At 40.0% G+C, this 18,398-nt stretch overlaps 1 protein-coding gene across 1 annotated transcript in view; it reads right to left on the reverse strand.

The window, feature by feature from the left end:
• DNAH5 (dynein axonemal heavy chain 5) overlaps window positions 1–18,398 on the reverse strand; it is a 251,935-nt gene that overhangs the window by 30,850 nt on the left and 202,687 nt on the right. The window contains exons 67-70 of the mRNA XM_012557737.1: window positions 16,285–16,399; window positions 15,599–15,789; window positions 9,005–9,126; window positions 7,009–7,158 (exon numbers count right to left, since the gene is read on the reverse strand). Coding sequence (XP_012413191.1) covers window positions 7,009–7,158; window positions 9,005–9,126; window positions 15,599–15,789; window positions 16,285–16,399 — 578 coding nt within the window. The remainder of the gene's footprint in view (window positions 1–7,008; window positions 7,159–9,004; window positions 9,127–15,598; window positions 15,790–16,284; window positions 16,400–18,398) is intronic.

Genomic DNA, 18,398 nt, shown 5'->3' on the forward strand with positions numbered 1-18,398 from the left:
GATGAATGTCTATACATTTTTCTGCAGTCCTCTAACAAGTATTTAAGAAGTTTCCCTGGCCTGTTCTTTGGCTTCCCCAAAAGTCTACTCTAAGTACTCAGACATTCAGTCATAGTCACTAAAGTACTTTACTTTGTGATCAGGAAGGACTTCAAAGGCCAGATGCTTAGGAGTTCCATAAGCTGAAGTTGTTTCTCAGCCACAGGTACGTGTCATCATTGAAGTGTCTCTGTAGTGTATCACATTAAGATCCAGATCCTTTCTACTCTAGGAGAGCGAGGAGCTCAAAATGGCCAATTTTGACATAGAATTCAGCATTGACCCAACATGAGCATTACCATCCAAGCTATGAGCTAACATGCTAGAATACATCAAGGGCCAGGTGATAAATACTTCAGGTTTTGCCAGCCATACTGTCTCTGTAACAACTATTTCACTCTGCCATAGCAGAGGAAAAAATCAAAATATCAAACCAGTTGCCATTGAGTTACTTCTAACTCATGGTGATCCCATGTGTTTGAGTAGAATTGTGCTCCATAGGGTTTTTAATGGCTGATTTTTCAGAAGGAGATTATCAGGCTTTTCTTCCAAGGAGTCTCTAGGTGGACTCAAGCCTCCAACCTTCTTTTTAGCAGCTGAGTGTATTAACCGTTTGCACTGCTCAGAGACTTCAAAAGCAACCACAGATAATATATAAACCAATGATCATGACTAGATTCCAATAAAACTTCATAGACACTGAAATGTTATATGAATGTTATATAACCTTCACATGTCACAAAATATTATTCTTCTCTTGATTTTTTCCAGCTATTTAAAAATATAAAAATTATTCTTAGCTCACAGGCTTTATACAAACATGCAGTGGGCCAAATTTGACTCACGGGTCATAGTTTGCCCACCCATGGAAGAAACTATGAGGAAGGCTATTTTGCTTCAAGTAGAAATTATGATCGAAGGTTTTTTTCTGGTGATGTAAGTCCTATTCCTGGAAAAGAGACATTCTCGAATGGACTCACAGTCATTAGTTCAAATTAGCTCAAGTCTAAGGGTTGTAATTAGTCTATCGTGCAAATATGTATGCATAAGGATATATGGAAATTCCAGATTAAAACCACAATGTCCTAGGCATGGATTTGAAACCACAACAAGAGAGTGCTAAAAAGAGTATGTTGTTTCATTTTCTTTAATTTAGCTTCAATTCTACAAACTGCACTATCCCACTGGGTAAGTAGGACAATCAACCTGAAGCATTACCGGATCTCCCCATTCTGTACGGCTCCCTTCAAATCACAGGTATGAATCTTGGACCTCAGCCACCTTCTCTATCCCAGGCAGTGTGCAAGGTTTGAGGGACATACTAAAAAACCAAACCCATTGCAGTCAAGTCGATTCCGACTCATAGTGACCCTGCAGGACAGAGTAGAACTACCCCATAGGGTTTCCAAGGAGCGGCTGGTGGATTTGAACTGCTGACCTTTGGTTAACAGCCAAGCTTTTAACCACTGTGCCACCAGGGCTCCTTGGGGGACATGGCAGTAAATAAATACCCCCGCCATCAGATAGCTTGCCACTATCTAGGATTTTACACACATTGAGCAAATAATAGCAAATGAACTAGTTTTAAGACTTCATGACTTACAGGGTGATATGAAAGTACAAAACAGAGTAACCTTGCTGGAATACATCAGAGAAGGCTATCTCACAAGAAGCACATTTGAATTTCTGCTGGAATGATAAGTGGGATTTATCTAAGTACAGGATACAGCTACGCAGGTCAGAGCAGTGAGCATTCCACATAGAGACCTTGGAGAAGAAAAGAGCTAGTCATCTAAGGGGGACATAAGGACATCAAATAGGACTCATGAAAGAGCCACACTCAGTGGTGGATCAGCCGGGCTTCTGCACACCCTGCCTACCTATAAAGAAAGCTAAAACCTCACAGGCATGAGCAGAAAGAGTGCCACAAACTCAGATTTTCACTTGTTACTCTTCACACAACTCTGAATAACATTTTGTCCCAATCCCTGGTCCCAGTGAAGTTGACTCAGCCTTTGAGTGGGGAAATAAATGAACAAATAAGCCTCCTTACCTGTACTGATCTTTCTTTACTGAGTGTCTTTAAGACACAAACGTGTGTATATCATGAGACACCCCCAGACAGTGCTGGTTGGCTTGCAACCAAGTAGCTGAAAACCCTTGGATGTGGGCAGTCACATACAGCTGAAATGCTGAGAATAAGGAATGTTCAGTCAGAGGCCACCACTCAGAAACTGTACTTGGGTGGATCTGAACAAAACCAGTTGGAGATTTTTATTCACTGATTGTTCTCTCCCACCACCACCCCTCCCCTCAGATTGGGACAGTGGTGAAACTTACTTCTAGTTTATGACTGTCCAATTTATAACTCATATTTGTACGATAAAATCAATCCACAAAAAATCTAAGAATGGTTGACAGTTGTGCATCACTTAGGAATGCTTTCAGTTGCAGGTAACAGAAAATATCATCAACAATGCTTTAAAAAAATAGGATTTAATTTCTCCATATAATAAGCAGATCCAGGAGTGACATTTCTAGTGTTGGTTCAGAGGCTCGAAGGTATCAAGGCTACCATTTCTGTAATTTCAATGGCTCATTATATGGACAATTTCATGGTCATAATAAGGCTGCAACAGCTCCTGACATCAGAACTGCATTCCAGCTGGAATAAGATGTGAAGGGAACACCTGAGTCTATCTCTTTCATCAGGAAAGCAAACATATTCCCAGAGGCCCTAAGAGACTACCACTGACAGTTCATCAGCCAGAACCATATTACATGGTCACCCATAGCTGCAAGGGAAGCTGGGAAAATATTTATCATTTCCTAACTATAGAGCAGAGGTAGGCAAAGAAGAACAGGACTGAAAGGTGGATGGGTTAACCTACCAACAGTGATTTCCACATTGCCAAGTTTTATAATTTGAATTAATATTGGTTTGTGACCTGATAATTCCTTCATTGTCTGTTGATGTTTGCTCATTTACAAGTTATGATAGACAGCACAGATTTCCAAAAAAGTTATTGAATAAAAGCAGTTAAGAAAATTCTATCTAGTTATCTATCTTTTTTCTGTAAAATCAGAATAAGTTACAATTACATGATTTTAGTAATGGCAAAAAAATTATGAATTTCATTGAATACCAAGGAGCTGATGGAGCATGATCAAGCATTGTGATTTTGAAAATCAGACCCAGAGAAGGATATTAGGATTTTTAAGTCTCGAAGTATGTTTAAAAAACACAGCACAAAAAGATTGGTTTCTAGGCCCATCTCAGTCAATAAGTAGGTAAGTGACCTCCTGTGAGTCAGTCTTTGTCTTCTTTGCCACAAAATGATATCTTTTCCATAAAATGAAATCATAATCTTGACTCTTCTCAGTCTGAAATTTTATGATTCTATGTATTAGCCTCATGTCTTAGATACTATGTGAGTGGACAATAAATAAATCACCATTCATTCAGTCTTTTTTAAATTGAAGAGCTAGTCTTTGAGCACCTATTGTGCAATAGAGGCACCAGGGATGAGTCTCTTGCTAGAGGACCAATTTAATGGGGGACCAATTTCATGGGGGAAAGAAAGGAAGTGAATTATTTTCCTGAAGTAGGTTAGTCCAATTCCTTCAATGGTGAGATTGCTCTGAGCCATAGGCAGAGCAGGCACGATATAAAGAGCCTACAAATCCTCCAGCTCAAGCATCTTCTCTGCCAACCTACAATCCCACTTAAAGTTTCTATCACTGAACTGACTCCTTTGGGAGTCATCTCCAGAAGGTCAAGTTTAAGGGTACAGCTGTGGGAGGGACAGGAGAGCCAGTCCAGCCAACTATCTTGTTTTGCCCAACAACTGTTCACTTCTGGAATTAATCTGTAGTATTAGCTGGGAAGCCAGAAAGGGGTCACACCCAGGGAAGGAAGTCATTAAGCATTAATGGTGGACTGGGATGGCTGGGGAAGGTGTGGGACTAGCCCAGACCCAAAGAAGTCTGCTATAGCTTGGGCCTCCTGAACAACATCCACTCCTCTGAGAGCAAAGATGGATTTTCAGCAGGAAGGAAGGACCAAAGACAAAAATATCTAGCTCACGTGGGGACCATGGTCTCAGGGACCATCTAGCTCAACTGGCATAAAATAGTTTATGAAGAAAATGTTCTACTTTCGACTTTGGTGAGTAGTATCTGGGGTCTTAAAAGCCTGTGAACAGCCATCTAAGATACTTCACTGGTCTCAATCCTTCAGAAGCAAGGGACAATGAGGAAAACTAAAGACACAAGGGAAACATCATTCCGAAGGCCACAATAGACTACAACTACCATGGCCTCCACCAGACTAAGTCCAGTACAAGTAGATGGTGCCTGGCTACCACCACTGACTGCTCTGACAGGGATCACAATAGAGGGTCCCGGACCGAGCAGGAGAAAAATGTAGAACAAAATTCTAACTCAAAAAAAAAAAAAAAAAAAGACCAGACTTACTGGCCTCACAGAGACTGAAGAACCCCCAAGAGTATGGTCCCCAGACACTCTTTTAGTGTACTAGTGAAGTCACGCCAGAGGTTCGCCTTTTAGCCAAAGATTAGACAGACCCAAAGGACAAAATGTTACTAAAGCGGCACACCAGCCCAGGGGCAAGGACTAGAAGGCAGAAAGGGACAGGAAAGCTGGTAATAGGGAACCCAAGGTCGAGAAGGGAGAGAACTGACAAGTCATGGGGTTGTTAACCAATGCCATAAAACAATATATGTACTAACTGTTTAATGAGAAGCTAGTTTGTTCTGTAAACCTTCATCTAAAGTTCAATAAAAAAAATTAAAAAAAACAACAAACGTCTAGCTCACAATTCTGCCTGAGCCAGCACAGGCCAGGGAGCTATAAGATTTAAAGGGATGCTGTAGCCCTGGCTATTTCTGCAAGCAGCCAGATCTGTGTTGTATGCTGTCATCCCTGATGGAGTCTTTCCTTCTACCCACCCCCTCACCTTCAGTACCTTCTGTCACCTCTAGTCTAGAGATTAGGCTCGAGGTAGAGCCAAACTGCCAGGCTCACAAGCTCATTCTGCAACTCTGATTATGTGGCCTTGGCAAACCACTTCATCTCTCTCAGTGTCTCCTCTGTAATATGGGGGCCATAATTATAATGGCCAAGCTTAGAGGGTGTGTTATGGATTGAATGTGCCCCTTTCCCTGCCCCAAAATATGTGTTGAAATCCTAACCCCATGTACCTGTAAATGTCAGCCTGTTTGGAAATAAGGATTTTCTTTTGTTATGTTAATGAGAACATACCAGTGTAGTATAGGTCCTAAACCTAAACAGTTCTGAGTTATGGAAGAGTAGATCAGACACAGACACACACACACACACACATACAAGGGGAAGAGGAAGACAGATGCATCTACAAGTCCAGGAACATCAAGGATTGCTGGCAGCTACTAGAAGCGGAAATACACAAGGAAGGACCTCCCCCTAGAGCCACACCCTGAATTCTGACTTCTAGCCTCCAGAACTGTGGGAAAATAAATTTCTGTTCTTTAAAGCCACACACATGTGGTTTATTCTGTTACAGCAGTTCTAGGAGACTAAGACAGGTGTTATCCTAAGGGTCATGAAAAGCCATTGAAGAATTTTAAAAGCCAAGGAATGTCATGATCATATTTTCATTTCTTCTAGCATGTAGAGGATGGATTAGAACAGGCAGGAGAAAACAAAAGGAGATCAGTCAGGAAGACATAGCTGTGGTCAGCCGAGGGATGACAGAGGTCTGGATGAAGATGATAAAGTTAGAAAGGAGATTTTTAAACTTAACTGTCTTTATTGAAGCAAATACATTTTCTGTAAAAGACAGAAAGAAGAAAGGAAGAAGAGAAAAGGAAGGAAGGAAAGAGAGTGAATGAGAGAGAGAGAAAGAAAGAAAGAAAAAGAAACTTCTTGAACCTTCACTTCTACATTGCCATTAAATAAGGCAACTCTTTGAGAATTCATTCGGGCAGGATAAAAGTAATGAAATGAGAAGGAAAAATGAAGGAAGGGTAGTCTCAGTGCCCTTCTTTTCTCAGTAAATCACTGAATGTAGTTGTTTTCATGGTTCCACAGTATCTAAGTGGACTTGATGGTGGTTACGCCACACGTTTATAACACTCCCTCTGGAGAATGAAGGGAAGAACGTCTTACGTTCTATTATGAACCCCAGCCTATTATAACTCCACGGCTTATTTGGAGAAGTCCTTAAGGAATCAACCTGTGCTGAATATTAGATCTTATCCTTTTATATATGAAGGCAAGACTCAACAGACTTTTAGAAGATAAATTTCATGATGCTAGGACAGCAGATTAAAGATAGATCTTCTGGAGGCAGGATTCACATTGAAACGTTACATAAAATTCAAAGAGTTTTAGACCAACTTACATTCTTGCGTCTAAGGTTGACACTTCCTGGGTAAATGATTAAGAGTTTCAGAATGTTAGACCTCCTTCTAGTCTACCTGTCCTTCCTACTCTCTTTACATTCCTTAATAAAGTAACACTTTACATTCCTTAATAAAGTAACACTGCTTTACTACTAGCAAATGGAATAGCCTTATCAATTTTGAGTTAATAAAAATACTACATAAGAATAATACATTACCTTTATGTTATACCTAGTTGCCAAGCTTAGAAACATGGTTTTCTCATTCACTCTTATTACACCATTTGGACCAAAGAAGAGCAATAAATCACTTAGCGCAAATGTACACCTCACTACATTTAGTTGTTGTTAGTTTTCACATTTTTCTCATTTGTATTGATAGAAAATTGCATAGAAATCTACAAGAAAATTCTCACTGAAAGTAAACATTTTAAATATTTCTTTAAATTTTAAAGGCAATTCTCCTTAAGAATATTTCTATCTCCTCTCCCTTCTCCCCTCTCCCTTCCTCTCCCTTGCCATTCTCTTCCCTCCCTTTCCCTTCTCTCTCTCTCTCTCTCACTTACCTGGGCAATGGTTCTATCAGGACACCAGGACCTAATAAGGAGAAGGCGCCTGAAGCAATCAAGAGATTTATCATAGGCATTTGGAAGAGGTTCCTCTTCAGGGTTTTCCTTATCAAACCAAATTTTCCACATTTTCTCATTTCTTGAAATCTGAAAATACCAATGGAAAAGAAATGCATCACACCACACAAATGTCTTTCAGAAACAGTTCACAGATATTTTTCATCAAATGTTCTGACAATTCCAGAAATATGTGAATTTTATCCCTTGTCTATTCTTTTTATTTTTATATTCTAGTGTTGAATCATCTGGTAGTCTAAAATAAACGTGATTCGCTCCGAAGATAGTCTGTATTAACACCAGCCTATCACTAGCTTTCAAAATAGGTAGATTCCTAGATTATTAACCCCTCCTATGCTCTTTTGGTAAGAAATTTGTAAAGTATGAAGAAATCAATGGAAACTCATTTTCATAATTTGAAGGAAGTCTGATTTGTTCCATTCAATCCTCTCAGAATGAGGGACCAAGTCCATTCACCTATGGTTCCTCATTTCCCAATACCACTCCTGGCACAGATGAAGATGTTTAATACATGTGAATTACTGAATGATAAGGTTTTTGGTCAGTATTCTATTAATCTAGAGTAATGTGAAATATACCACTTAATAGCATCATCACATGAACGATCAGACACCTGCTACCTTTAGGCAACTGATAAAGAAGAAAAGAACACACCCATTACCCTCTGGAGCTTACAAAAACAAAGAGAGACAAACATACATGGGCAAGCATCTAAAAACCATTGAGCAAACAAATAAGGCCTATAAATATAATCTTATGTTCTCTGGTATATTCCCTTTGATTAAAGTCCCAAGAATATTGCTTAGGGTTTAATCAAAGGAAAAACCATTCCAGGTGTGCATTTAGAAAGTATTATACAAGAAAAAAATAATAATAATAACCTCTTTCAATCATGAAAAACTACTAATGTGGAGGGATTTCAGGCATAAGATGTAAACTCCAGAAGATAGCAAATTCAGTAACAGACAAAGGTCCCGTGGGAAGAACAAGACCAGCCTCAACCAGAAAAAGGTCATCACATGGAAGAGCAAGCAAGAGAGCATTAACAGTTCCCAAAACAAAGTTATCTGACCCAAAAGAATGGTTTTCCCTCCAATTACATGACAGTAATAACAAACATCATCATCAGTTGTACTTACTAACCAGGACACAAAACTATGGCAGAACTGAAGTGAAGTGAAGTTGGGAGTCTCAAGAACCAACTTTAAAACATTTCCTGGTCAAAAAGAGCCTTCAGTTTGGCCAAATAAAGTCACCTTGCTGTCAATCTGACTTCTCTCTAGTTTGGTCACTTGATTTTCAAGAACCTGTTTCCTGGCTTGTCCTAATTCAACTCTCTATACTCAACTTCCATGATCCCACCACATACACAATCCATCAAGAACAGGCTTATTATGGAAGGAGAATAGGTTCTAAAGATAAGAGTCCAAGTATTGCATTAGATTCATAATCAGATGCCTAACTAAGGCAGTATAATGGTGGAACAAAAGAAGCAAGGGGAGAGGAACAAGAGGCAAAAATGGAAGGTTAGTATTCAGAGGCAGGCTGTTCATTTTCATTTCAATTCATTTTTACAAAGAAGGCATAGCCTCTTAAATACATCTAACTATTTAATCTGATCGAATCTATCAGTTGTTTCTCCAGTGAAACTCCAGTTGGTGATGCTGACCTATGGCCCAGGACGGCACTAGTTAATCTTCCTGGGCACATTTCTTCCTGCAGGACCCATCTACAATGGTTGGAGTGTCCTTTATCAGAGTCAAGGTGAGTGGAGAGAAAGATCAAGTACAGGAAATACCATTTTGTGAGTGACAATATCAGAAAATCTCCCTCTTCCATAAATATTGTAGCTAGTGATAAATCAGAAAGTTGCCTACTATGACATTATCATGAGTTTATTCAAAGCACAAGTTACCTGATCAAGAACATCTGAAAACTGTCTAAGTTTGCTGAGTTCCACCAAATTCAGCCAGGTCATGTCCAGGATCCATTTAGCTGGTTTTGCAGGGCAGGCTTTAAGATCCAATGAGGCACCACCTTTAAAATTAAACTTATTAATTATCATATTTTTCTTTTTACTGTAAAACAATCTATTTAGTATATTTTAGTTATAATTATTTTTCTACCCTGACATGTTAAGCTCCGAAGTATAAATCATAGTGATTGACATGCTTTAAAGTTTAATAAGGGAATAGATGATTTTGGAAAAAACATATTTAAGACTTGGTAATATGGCTGTCCATCACCCATCTGTCAGTTTGGCATACTGTGGCGCTTGTGTGTTGCTATGGTGCTGAAAGCTATGCCATTGGTATTTCAAATACCAGCCGGGTGACCTATGGGGGACAGGGTTCAGCGGAGCTTCCAGACCAATTAACTAGGAAGAGGAGCCTGGCTATATTCTTCCAAAAATTAGCTAATGAGATCACAACAGAACACTGTCTAATATAGTAGTGGAAGATGAGCCCTATAGGTTGGAAGTCACTTGAAATACACAGCAGTCACAACAACGGACTCGAGCATACCAAAGATCATGAAGATCGTGCAGGACCAGGCAAAGTTTAGTTCCGCTGAACAGGGAGTCACCATGAGTGGGGGCCAACTCGACAACAATTAACAACAACAATATGTCTATGGAGCCAGACAGACCCTGGATTCCATCCTAGCCCCACTTTGCCAAGGTCTAGGATGAGCCATCTCTCCGGGTCTCTATTTCGAATACCTAGCGAGGTGTTGTGATGATGACAGACAACATGTGTAAGGCACAAAAAACAGAGTCTAGGACATAGCAGAGGGTCACTAAATGAGTGTCTGTTGTCAATGGCAAGGATCACCCAGTGTCAGCACAAGCTGATTTTAAGTAGAGAATTTATCTACAAATGTTAGCAGCACCACGTGTTTGAAAGATTCTATTCCATAAATCAATATATTATTTACATCTCTGTTGAACCTAACTCAAGGGCTCTGTGTCATATAACTTATGTTTGGTCAATCCAACCACAACAAACATTCCCATTTGGTACTGAAGTCTCACTTTTCACTGGTGGTTCACCTAAGCACATGTAACTCATATAAGTTGCACAACATCATGAAACAAATGGCACCTAAAAAATGATATTGCTTCCCACCTCAGAAAAAACAGATGGTTGACCAATCATATTTTAATTTTAAGTCAAAGAAAGAGTTACCAAGTCTTCTATAGGATAAAATGTACTGTTTAGTAAATAACATCCTTGAATGACTCAGAGTGACCCTATAGGGCAGAGAGGAACTGCCCCATAGGGTTTCCAAGGAGAGGCTGGTGGATTCGAACTGCTCACCTTTTGGGTAGCAGCTGTAGCTCTTAACCACTACACCACCAGGGCTCTTGAAGTATTTTAGTGTAAAACATCTCTAGGATTATCATTAAAGCATATAACCAATCCATTTAAAATCCTTTTTTTAACACATCAGGTAATAAACAGATAATAATACTCAAGATATTTATTGAGCCAATCTCTACTTTATGCAGGTACCAGGGACACTATTAAATTGTTATCTTTTGTCAAGTCCATTTCAGCATATTTCCAACGGAGTAAGTGTGCCCTTGAAGTCATTTCAATGGAAATATTAGCTCATAAAATCAAAACAGATTGTTTTAACAGCAGGGAGCAGTTAAAGACCTAAAGACAATGGCATTGTGTTGAATAAATGTTGCACCAATTTCCTTGGCAACTGTCCATTTTCCAACAAACTGAAAAGAATAAGGTACTAACCAGAATATTAAGGAAAGGGTATTCATTTAGATAAAAAGGTGTTGCTTGAAGGCCGAAGCATTATTCATTATTTAGAAGAGGGTAACTATGTCAAGAGGGTAGTGGTGGCTCAGTGGTAGAATTCACACCTTCCATGCAGGAGACCAGGGTTCAGTTCCTGGCCAATGCACCTCATGCACAGCCACCACTTACTTGCCCGTCCGCGGAGGCTTGAGTGTTGCTATGATAACGAACAAGTTTCAGCAGAGCTTCCAGACTAAGACGGACTAGGAAGAAAGGCCTGTTGATCTACTTCTGAAAAGCAGCCAATGACAACCGTATGGATCACAGTGGGGATGGTGCAGGACTGGCCAGCATTTTGTTCCATTGTGCATGGCACAGCCATGAGGCAGGGGTTGATTCACAGGCAGCTAACAACAACAACGTCATGAATATCTTTCCTGCTCCAAAAGTGTGCAGTGGGCACAAAGAATAGTTTTAAATGGGGAAGGGGGAGGGGGACATATTCCTAAATTACGTAGTACTAGATTAAGGGCACTCTTAATGAATACACAGCTCAGAAAATAATAACTCAAAATAACTTCTCAAGAGTATGGAGAATTATGTCATTCCCGTCATTCTTTAAACTCTTGTTTTGGAAAAAAATAACTTTGGATTTTTATCATAATATTTTGTAAAAATGATACATATTTGTAAAGAAAGGTTTATACAACTTGTACTACACAATCATCATGTGTCACAGCCACAGCAGACTTATAAACTCATCTAACCTGATCCATTCCCATCTTAACCCGTAACCCTTTGCTGTCAAGTTGATTCTGACTCATAGCGATGAGAAAATTGAAAGGCCAGTATCAAAACACTGCTGCTGTTTAAATAGCAACAGTTCATGTCAAAGAGGGAGTTCATGTCAAAGGGATGCTTTCACCAACATAACTATCAAAGAGCAATATAATTGTGTTCAAAAGTCTCCTTTGAAACTGTTTCATAATCAGTGTTGTAAATAGTTGTTGAATGTCAAAGGATCCCTCAAACAATCAGTCCCAACTACACAAGTGTCAGATTAAAGATATTATAACAACTATCTTTCGCTGAGAATGGGAGTGGCGCCACTCACTATTACCCCTAGTGACCCACTTGCAAGATTTTTGCTTCCTGTCGCCTCAACCTTGTGCTCTGCAAGCCTAGAGGTCTTAGTTCCAAAGGGAGGAATGCTCCCACCTGGAGACACATCACTGATTCCATTGAACTGGAAGTTAAGAATGCCACCTGGCCACTTTGGGCTCCTTATGCCTCTGGCTCAACAGGCAAAGAAGGGAGTTACCATACTTACTGGTGTGATTGATCCTGATTACCAAGAGGAAATCAGATTGATACTACATAATGGAGGTAAAGAAGAGTATGTCTGGAATACAGGAGATTCCTTGGGGCGTCTCTTAGTACTACCATGCCCTGTGATTAAAGTCAATGGAAAACTACAGCAACCTAATTCCAACATGACTACTAATGACCCAGACCCTTCAGGAATGAAGGTTTGGGTCACCCCACCAGGCAAAGAACCACGACCAGCTGAGGTGCTTGCTGAGGGCAAAGGAAATACAGAATGGGTAGTGGAAGAAGGTAGTTCTAAATACCAGTTACGGCCAAGTGACCAGTTGCAGAAACGGGGACTGTAATTGTTATGAGTATTTGTACTTTGTATGTGTGCATCAAATATTTTTGTTTTCTTCACTTATAAAATGTAAGCCTTAAATGGTACTAGTACGTTTTCAATTGTACGCGTGTTAGTTGTATCATGTTAGGCGCAAGTATGACTTTCTCATTGTCTTTATTCAGAGATTATGTATGGTTTCAGGGAATGTGTACATGTGCCAAGTTGACAAGGGGTGGACTGTGATGGTTAAGATTGTGTGTCAACTTGGCTGGGCCATGATTCTCTGTGTTTTAATGTAATCACTCCCATGATTGAATATACTGTGAGTAGCCAATCAGATGAAAGGGAGTCTCCTTAGGGGTGTGACCCGCATCTGTATATAAGCAGACGTTCTGGCTTTTGGCTCTCTCTGGATCCTGCAGCTGCTTCCTGTCGTCTCATCTCCCGTTCTTGGGACTTGAGCTGTCCAGCTTATCTGCCGAACCTGGGATTCGTCAATCTGCACAGCCTGTGAGTGGGAGCCCTGCTCTCCGACCTTCCGATCTTGGGCTTGCCAGCTTCTGCAGCTGTGTGACTTGGGAGAGGCCTCTACCCTGATCCACAGACTTGGGATGTTCTAGCCTCTACAATCATGTGAGCTGTTTCCTTGATATAATCTCTCTCTATATATATATATTTACACACTTTACTGGTTTTGCTTCTCTAGAGAACCCAGCCTAACACACTGAGCATATTCTATATGCCAGAATTTATAAAAATATGTGTAATTGCCAATGATCATACTATGTTGATTTTAGTATCCTTGTTTTACAGATGAGGAAACTGAAGCTTAAAAACATTAAATAACCCGCTTGGCAATGTCACTCAGCAAGAAAGGGTCAAAGCCTATATATTAACTCTCGTCTTCCTAACTCTGAAGCCTACATTTGTAATTATCTGCCAAGCTGGAATCTGCTTTACAGTATCTCAACTAGACCTGGACACTGTGGTCAATGTTATTTCTGTGGGGAAATGCATTTCATGTCTGAATTGAGGATGTCAGGGAATACTTTTCCTTAGGAAAACTCCATCAGCTGGGGATCAGGGTCACTGAGGCCAGAAATCAGGAACATACTAATAGTTCATTAAAGAAAGCAATTCCTGTACCTATGTATCTGTCTAAGGTAGTGTGTATCCAGATCACTCATCTTCCATCTGTTCCAATTTAGGAAACTTGGAAAATAAACGTGAGATGTAGTTAAAGAGGGAGAGTTAGACACACAGAAAGAGAGAGAGACCATCCATAAATCAAACATTTCTAAGTTCAAGTCTAACCCAATGAGTTTTTGTTGCTACTGTAAGATATATATGTATATGTATAAGAATATCAAAGTGCATTTGTGTAAGTATGAATATGGACCTATGCAACCAGAGCACAGAGGGTACATCCACATCCCTTTCCTACTACCTCCAGAGAGGTGGTCTTCAAGTTGGTCTATAAATCTACTTTTCAGGTGAAGGTATGAAAAATAAATATTTATTTATAAATAAATGACTATTATTTTAAATAAATAGCTAGATGAATTTGTGTCTCATCTTTAAAGGCTTTGTTTAGAAGGTTATCATAGTAGTTAGAATAGATAAAACCATTTAGATCCTGGCATTATCTTCACAATGTGAACATAAATATTTTTTTCCAGACACTCAGGAATGTGACAGTGAATCAATGTTTCCCAGCCTTTCACCGGGCTGTGCTGTTCCAGTGGGGCAGAGAAAGTGTCTATAAGCAATGCTTCCATATATGCGGAATAAATATCCAGAAGATGACATCTACATTCACCTCACTGACTCTGTCTGGCCACACTGGTTGCCTTGCTTTCCCTCCATCATACGAGGCACCCTCCCACCCAGAAGCATCTACCCTGTCTCCTCTGCCTCCAATGTTCTTCCGCTAGATGACTCATGGCCAACTCCCCTTCCTCCTTCGGGTCCTTCCTCACCTGTCAATCTCTCAGGGAGGATGGTTCCATTAACCACCACCACCACCAGTTGCCATGGAGTCTATTCTGACTCATGGCGACACCATGTGTGTCAGAGTAGAACTGTGCTCCACAGGGGTGTTTAATTGCTAATTTTTCAGAAGCAGCTCACCAGGTCTTTCTTCCAAGGTGCCTCTGGGTAGACTCAAATCTTCAACCTTCTGGTTAGCAGCCGAGCACATTAACCATTTGCACGACCCATTTAAGACCCCATTAAACACTCCATTAAAAAATTTTAAACCTCCCCGGTGCCACACACGCTGTAACTCTGCAATCCTCTCACCCATTTATTATCGTCTCTCATGATACATGATTTACTTACTTTATTATTTTCGTACTCCACCAAAAAAAAAAAACAACACATATATGTATATGTATAAGCTTGATAATGGTAGAGTTTCTTCTTGTTTTGTTCAGATCTATTCCAAGTGCCTATTCCATGCTCCAGCACACAGTTCTTGCTGTTGTTAGGTGCCGCAGAGTTGATTTCAACTCATAGCCACCCCACGTGAGAGCAGAACTGCCCCGTAAGGTTTCCTAGGCCGTTATCTTTATGGAAAGGAGTCCTAGTGGTGCAATGGTTACGAAGTTAGTTGCTAACTGAAAGGTTGTCAGTTTAAACCCACCAGCAGCTCCATGGGAGAAAAGACCTGGTGATCTGCTCCTGGAAAAATTACAGCCTAGGCAACCCTATGAGGCAATTCTACTCTGTCCTATAGGGTTGCTATGAGTCAGAATCAATTCAACAGCACACAACAACAACAGTCTTTATGGAAACAGATCACCAGGGCTTTTCTCCCTCAAAGCCACTGGATGGGTTTGAACTGCCAACCTTTCAGTTAGCGGCTGAGTACTTAACCATTGTACCACCAGGACCCCTTCCAGCACACAGTAGGTTCTCAATAAACATTCATTGGATAAATGAACAAATAAAATATCTCACATCAATGCAATCTTAAATGAAATGCAAGGAAATTTGTTAAACTGCTATAGCCAGAAAAAAAAAAAAAAACACCACAAAGAACTTTCCAGTAACTCTTACTTCTGCACCTGTGTACAATATTTTCTATTGTTAGAGTGACCTTTAATCAGGGTGAGAAACTCTTCATGCTTGACACGGTTCCTCTGGACATCGATCTTCAGTGTAAGCAACAAGGTAAACAGGAATTTGTGCTCCTCATACAACCCTCGGGCAGCATACTTATAAATCTCATAGGTCATGTGCTCAATGATATTAGCAATCCTCTTGCTCGTAATTGGGCTCTTGACAGACCTGGAGAAGAAAACATTTAAATCAGGTGATTCCACTGCCCTTTTCAATTGTCTACAAAAACAATGTCTCTTTAACAGAGAATAAGCAACTTTGGAGGACGGATTCTTATTTTTCCACATCAAGAGAAAGCCTCCGCGAAATGTAAAATAACAAGCATTCTCTCAACATGAACTAACAATAGAGTCCACAACACTGTGTAAATCAGTCTTACCCGCAGGGCATTAGCACTCGGGGTGTCTAGGGGATTTTCTTATTTAACAGAAACTCGTGAAACCAAAGGAATCAAATCTATCAATGCATGATTAGTAGAGATTTCTCTGAGCATAAAATGACAAATCAGAATGATGTGTTAACACATTAGTAATTACACTAATCTTGGATTTAAGGGGAAAAAAAAGACTCTTACTAACAAAGGGAAAGGAAATTGCAAATGTAATGACATCATTCTTGCCCAAAGATAGAGAATTCAGCTTGGCTTCCTGGGTATAGGCATACCTGGCTAAGGAAAGGTCAAACAAGCCCAGGAACTGGCGCAGCGAAGTCTGATACATCTCATTAACCAAGCGCATCTCCGTGATGAGGAAGTAGAGGATGCTGCCCCTTGTAGCAACTGAAACACAAAGCGCAGGATCGCATGTGCTACCAGCAGGGAAAATAAATGACCCATGCAAAGAGATCAGCTCAAACTCTAACAAAAACAAGTCTTATTTGTGTGTTTTATCAGTGAGCATCTCCCAGTGACGGGGGTCCAGATCAATGCTCACCAATTCCTAAATCTAATCCTTTTATATATATATAATTTTATTTATATTGTTGTGGTTGTTGATAATATACAAAGCAAAACAATTCAACATGTACCATTCAGTGACACTGATTACATTCTTTGAGTTGTGAAACCATTCTCACCCTCCTTTCCTGAGTTGTTCCTCCCCACAATAACATAAAGTCACTGTTCCTTAAGATTCTTATCTAATCGTTCCAGTTGTTTTTGTCACTTTGATCCCATATAGTCAGTTGTTAAAAGAGCATAATGCTCAACACAGATATTCTTCACTAGTTAAGCTAAACTGCCATTTCGTTTTAAGACGACTTCAAGGGATATTTTTGGGTTAAAGTTTAAAGATTATCTCAAGGCAATAGTTTCAGGGGTTCATCCAACCTTTCATGGCTTATAGAGTCCATGAAAACTTGAAATTCTGTCCTGAACTTTCCCTCTTTTGATCAGGATTCTTCTATGGAATCTTCTACCAAAACGTTCGGTAATGGTACCCAGACACCATCAAGTTCTTCTGGTCTCATGGCAAAGGAGGCAGTTGTTCATGGAGGAAATTAGGCTAACATTCCATATCCTCCTCCTAGTCCTAACTCAACTTCTTCTGCTGCTGTTCCAGGCAAATAGAGATCAATTGTGCCTTAAATGGCCACTTGCAAGCTTTTAAGACCCCAGGCATGATTCACTGAACTAGAAGGTAGAACGAGGCACTAAGCATGTTACTGATTTTGTTGTTGTGTTGTTGTTAGGCGCCATCTACTAGGTTCCAACTTATTGTTGTTGATGTTGTTGCTAGGTGCCATTGCGTAGGTTCCGACTCATAGTGACCTCATGCAGAACAGAATGAAACACTGCCCCATCCCTGGCCATCCTCACAATTGTTGCTATGTTTGAGCCCACTGTTGCAGCCACTGTCTCAATCCATCTCGTTGAGGGTCTTCCTTTTTTTCACTGACCCTCTACTTTACAAGCATGATGTCCTTCTCCAGGGACTGGTCCTCCTAATAACATTTCCAAAGTACTTGAGACCAAATCATACCATCCTTACTTCTAAGGAGTATTCTGGCTGTACTTTCTCCAACATAGATTTATTCGTTCTTCTGGTAGTCCATGGTATATTCAATATTCTTCACCAACACCATCATTCAAAGGCATCAATTATTCTTTGGTCTTCTTTTTTCATGGTCCAGATTTCACAAGCATATGAGGCGACTGAAAACACTATGGCTTGGGTCAGGCGCACCTTAGTCCTTAAAGTGATGTCTTTGCTTTTTAACACTTTAAAGAGGTCTTTTGTAGCAAATTTGCCCAATGCAATGCATGGTTTGATTTCTTGACTGCTGCTTCCCTGGGCACTGATTGCAGATCCAATAAAATGAAATCCTTAACAACGTCAATCTTTTCTGCATTTATCATGATGTTGCTTATTGATGCAGTTGCAAGGATTTCTGTTTTCTTTATGTTGACGTGTAATCCATACTGAAGGCTGTGGTCTTTGATCTTCATCAGTAAGTGCTTCAAGTCCTCTTCACTTTCAGCAAGCAAGGTTGTGTCATCTGCATTTCACAGGTGGTTTATGAGTCTTCCTCCAACCCTGATGCTCCGTTCTTCTTCAAAGAGTCCAGCTTCTCAGATTATTTGCTCAGCATACGGATTGAATAAGCATGATGAAAAGATACAGCCCTGATGCACACCTTAATTTATTTTAAACCATGCAGTGTCCCCTTGTTCTTTTTCAACAACTGCCTCTTGATCTATGTACACGTTCCTCATAAGCACAATTAAGTGTTCTAGAATTCCCATTCTTCTCAATGTTATTCATAATTTGTTATGATCC

Source organism: Trichechus manatus, unplaced genomic scaffold, assembly GCF_000243295.1.
Source record: "Trichechus manatus latirostris isolate Lorelei unplaced genomic scaffold, TriManLat1.0 scaffold00116, whole genome shotgun sequence".
Classification (NCBI taxonomy): Eukaryota; Metazoa; Chordata; class Mammalia; order Sirenia; family Trichechidae; genus Trichechus; species Trichechus manatus.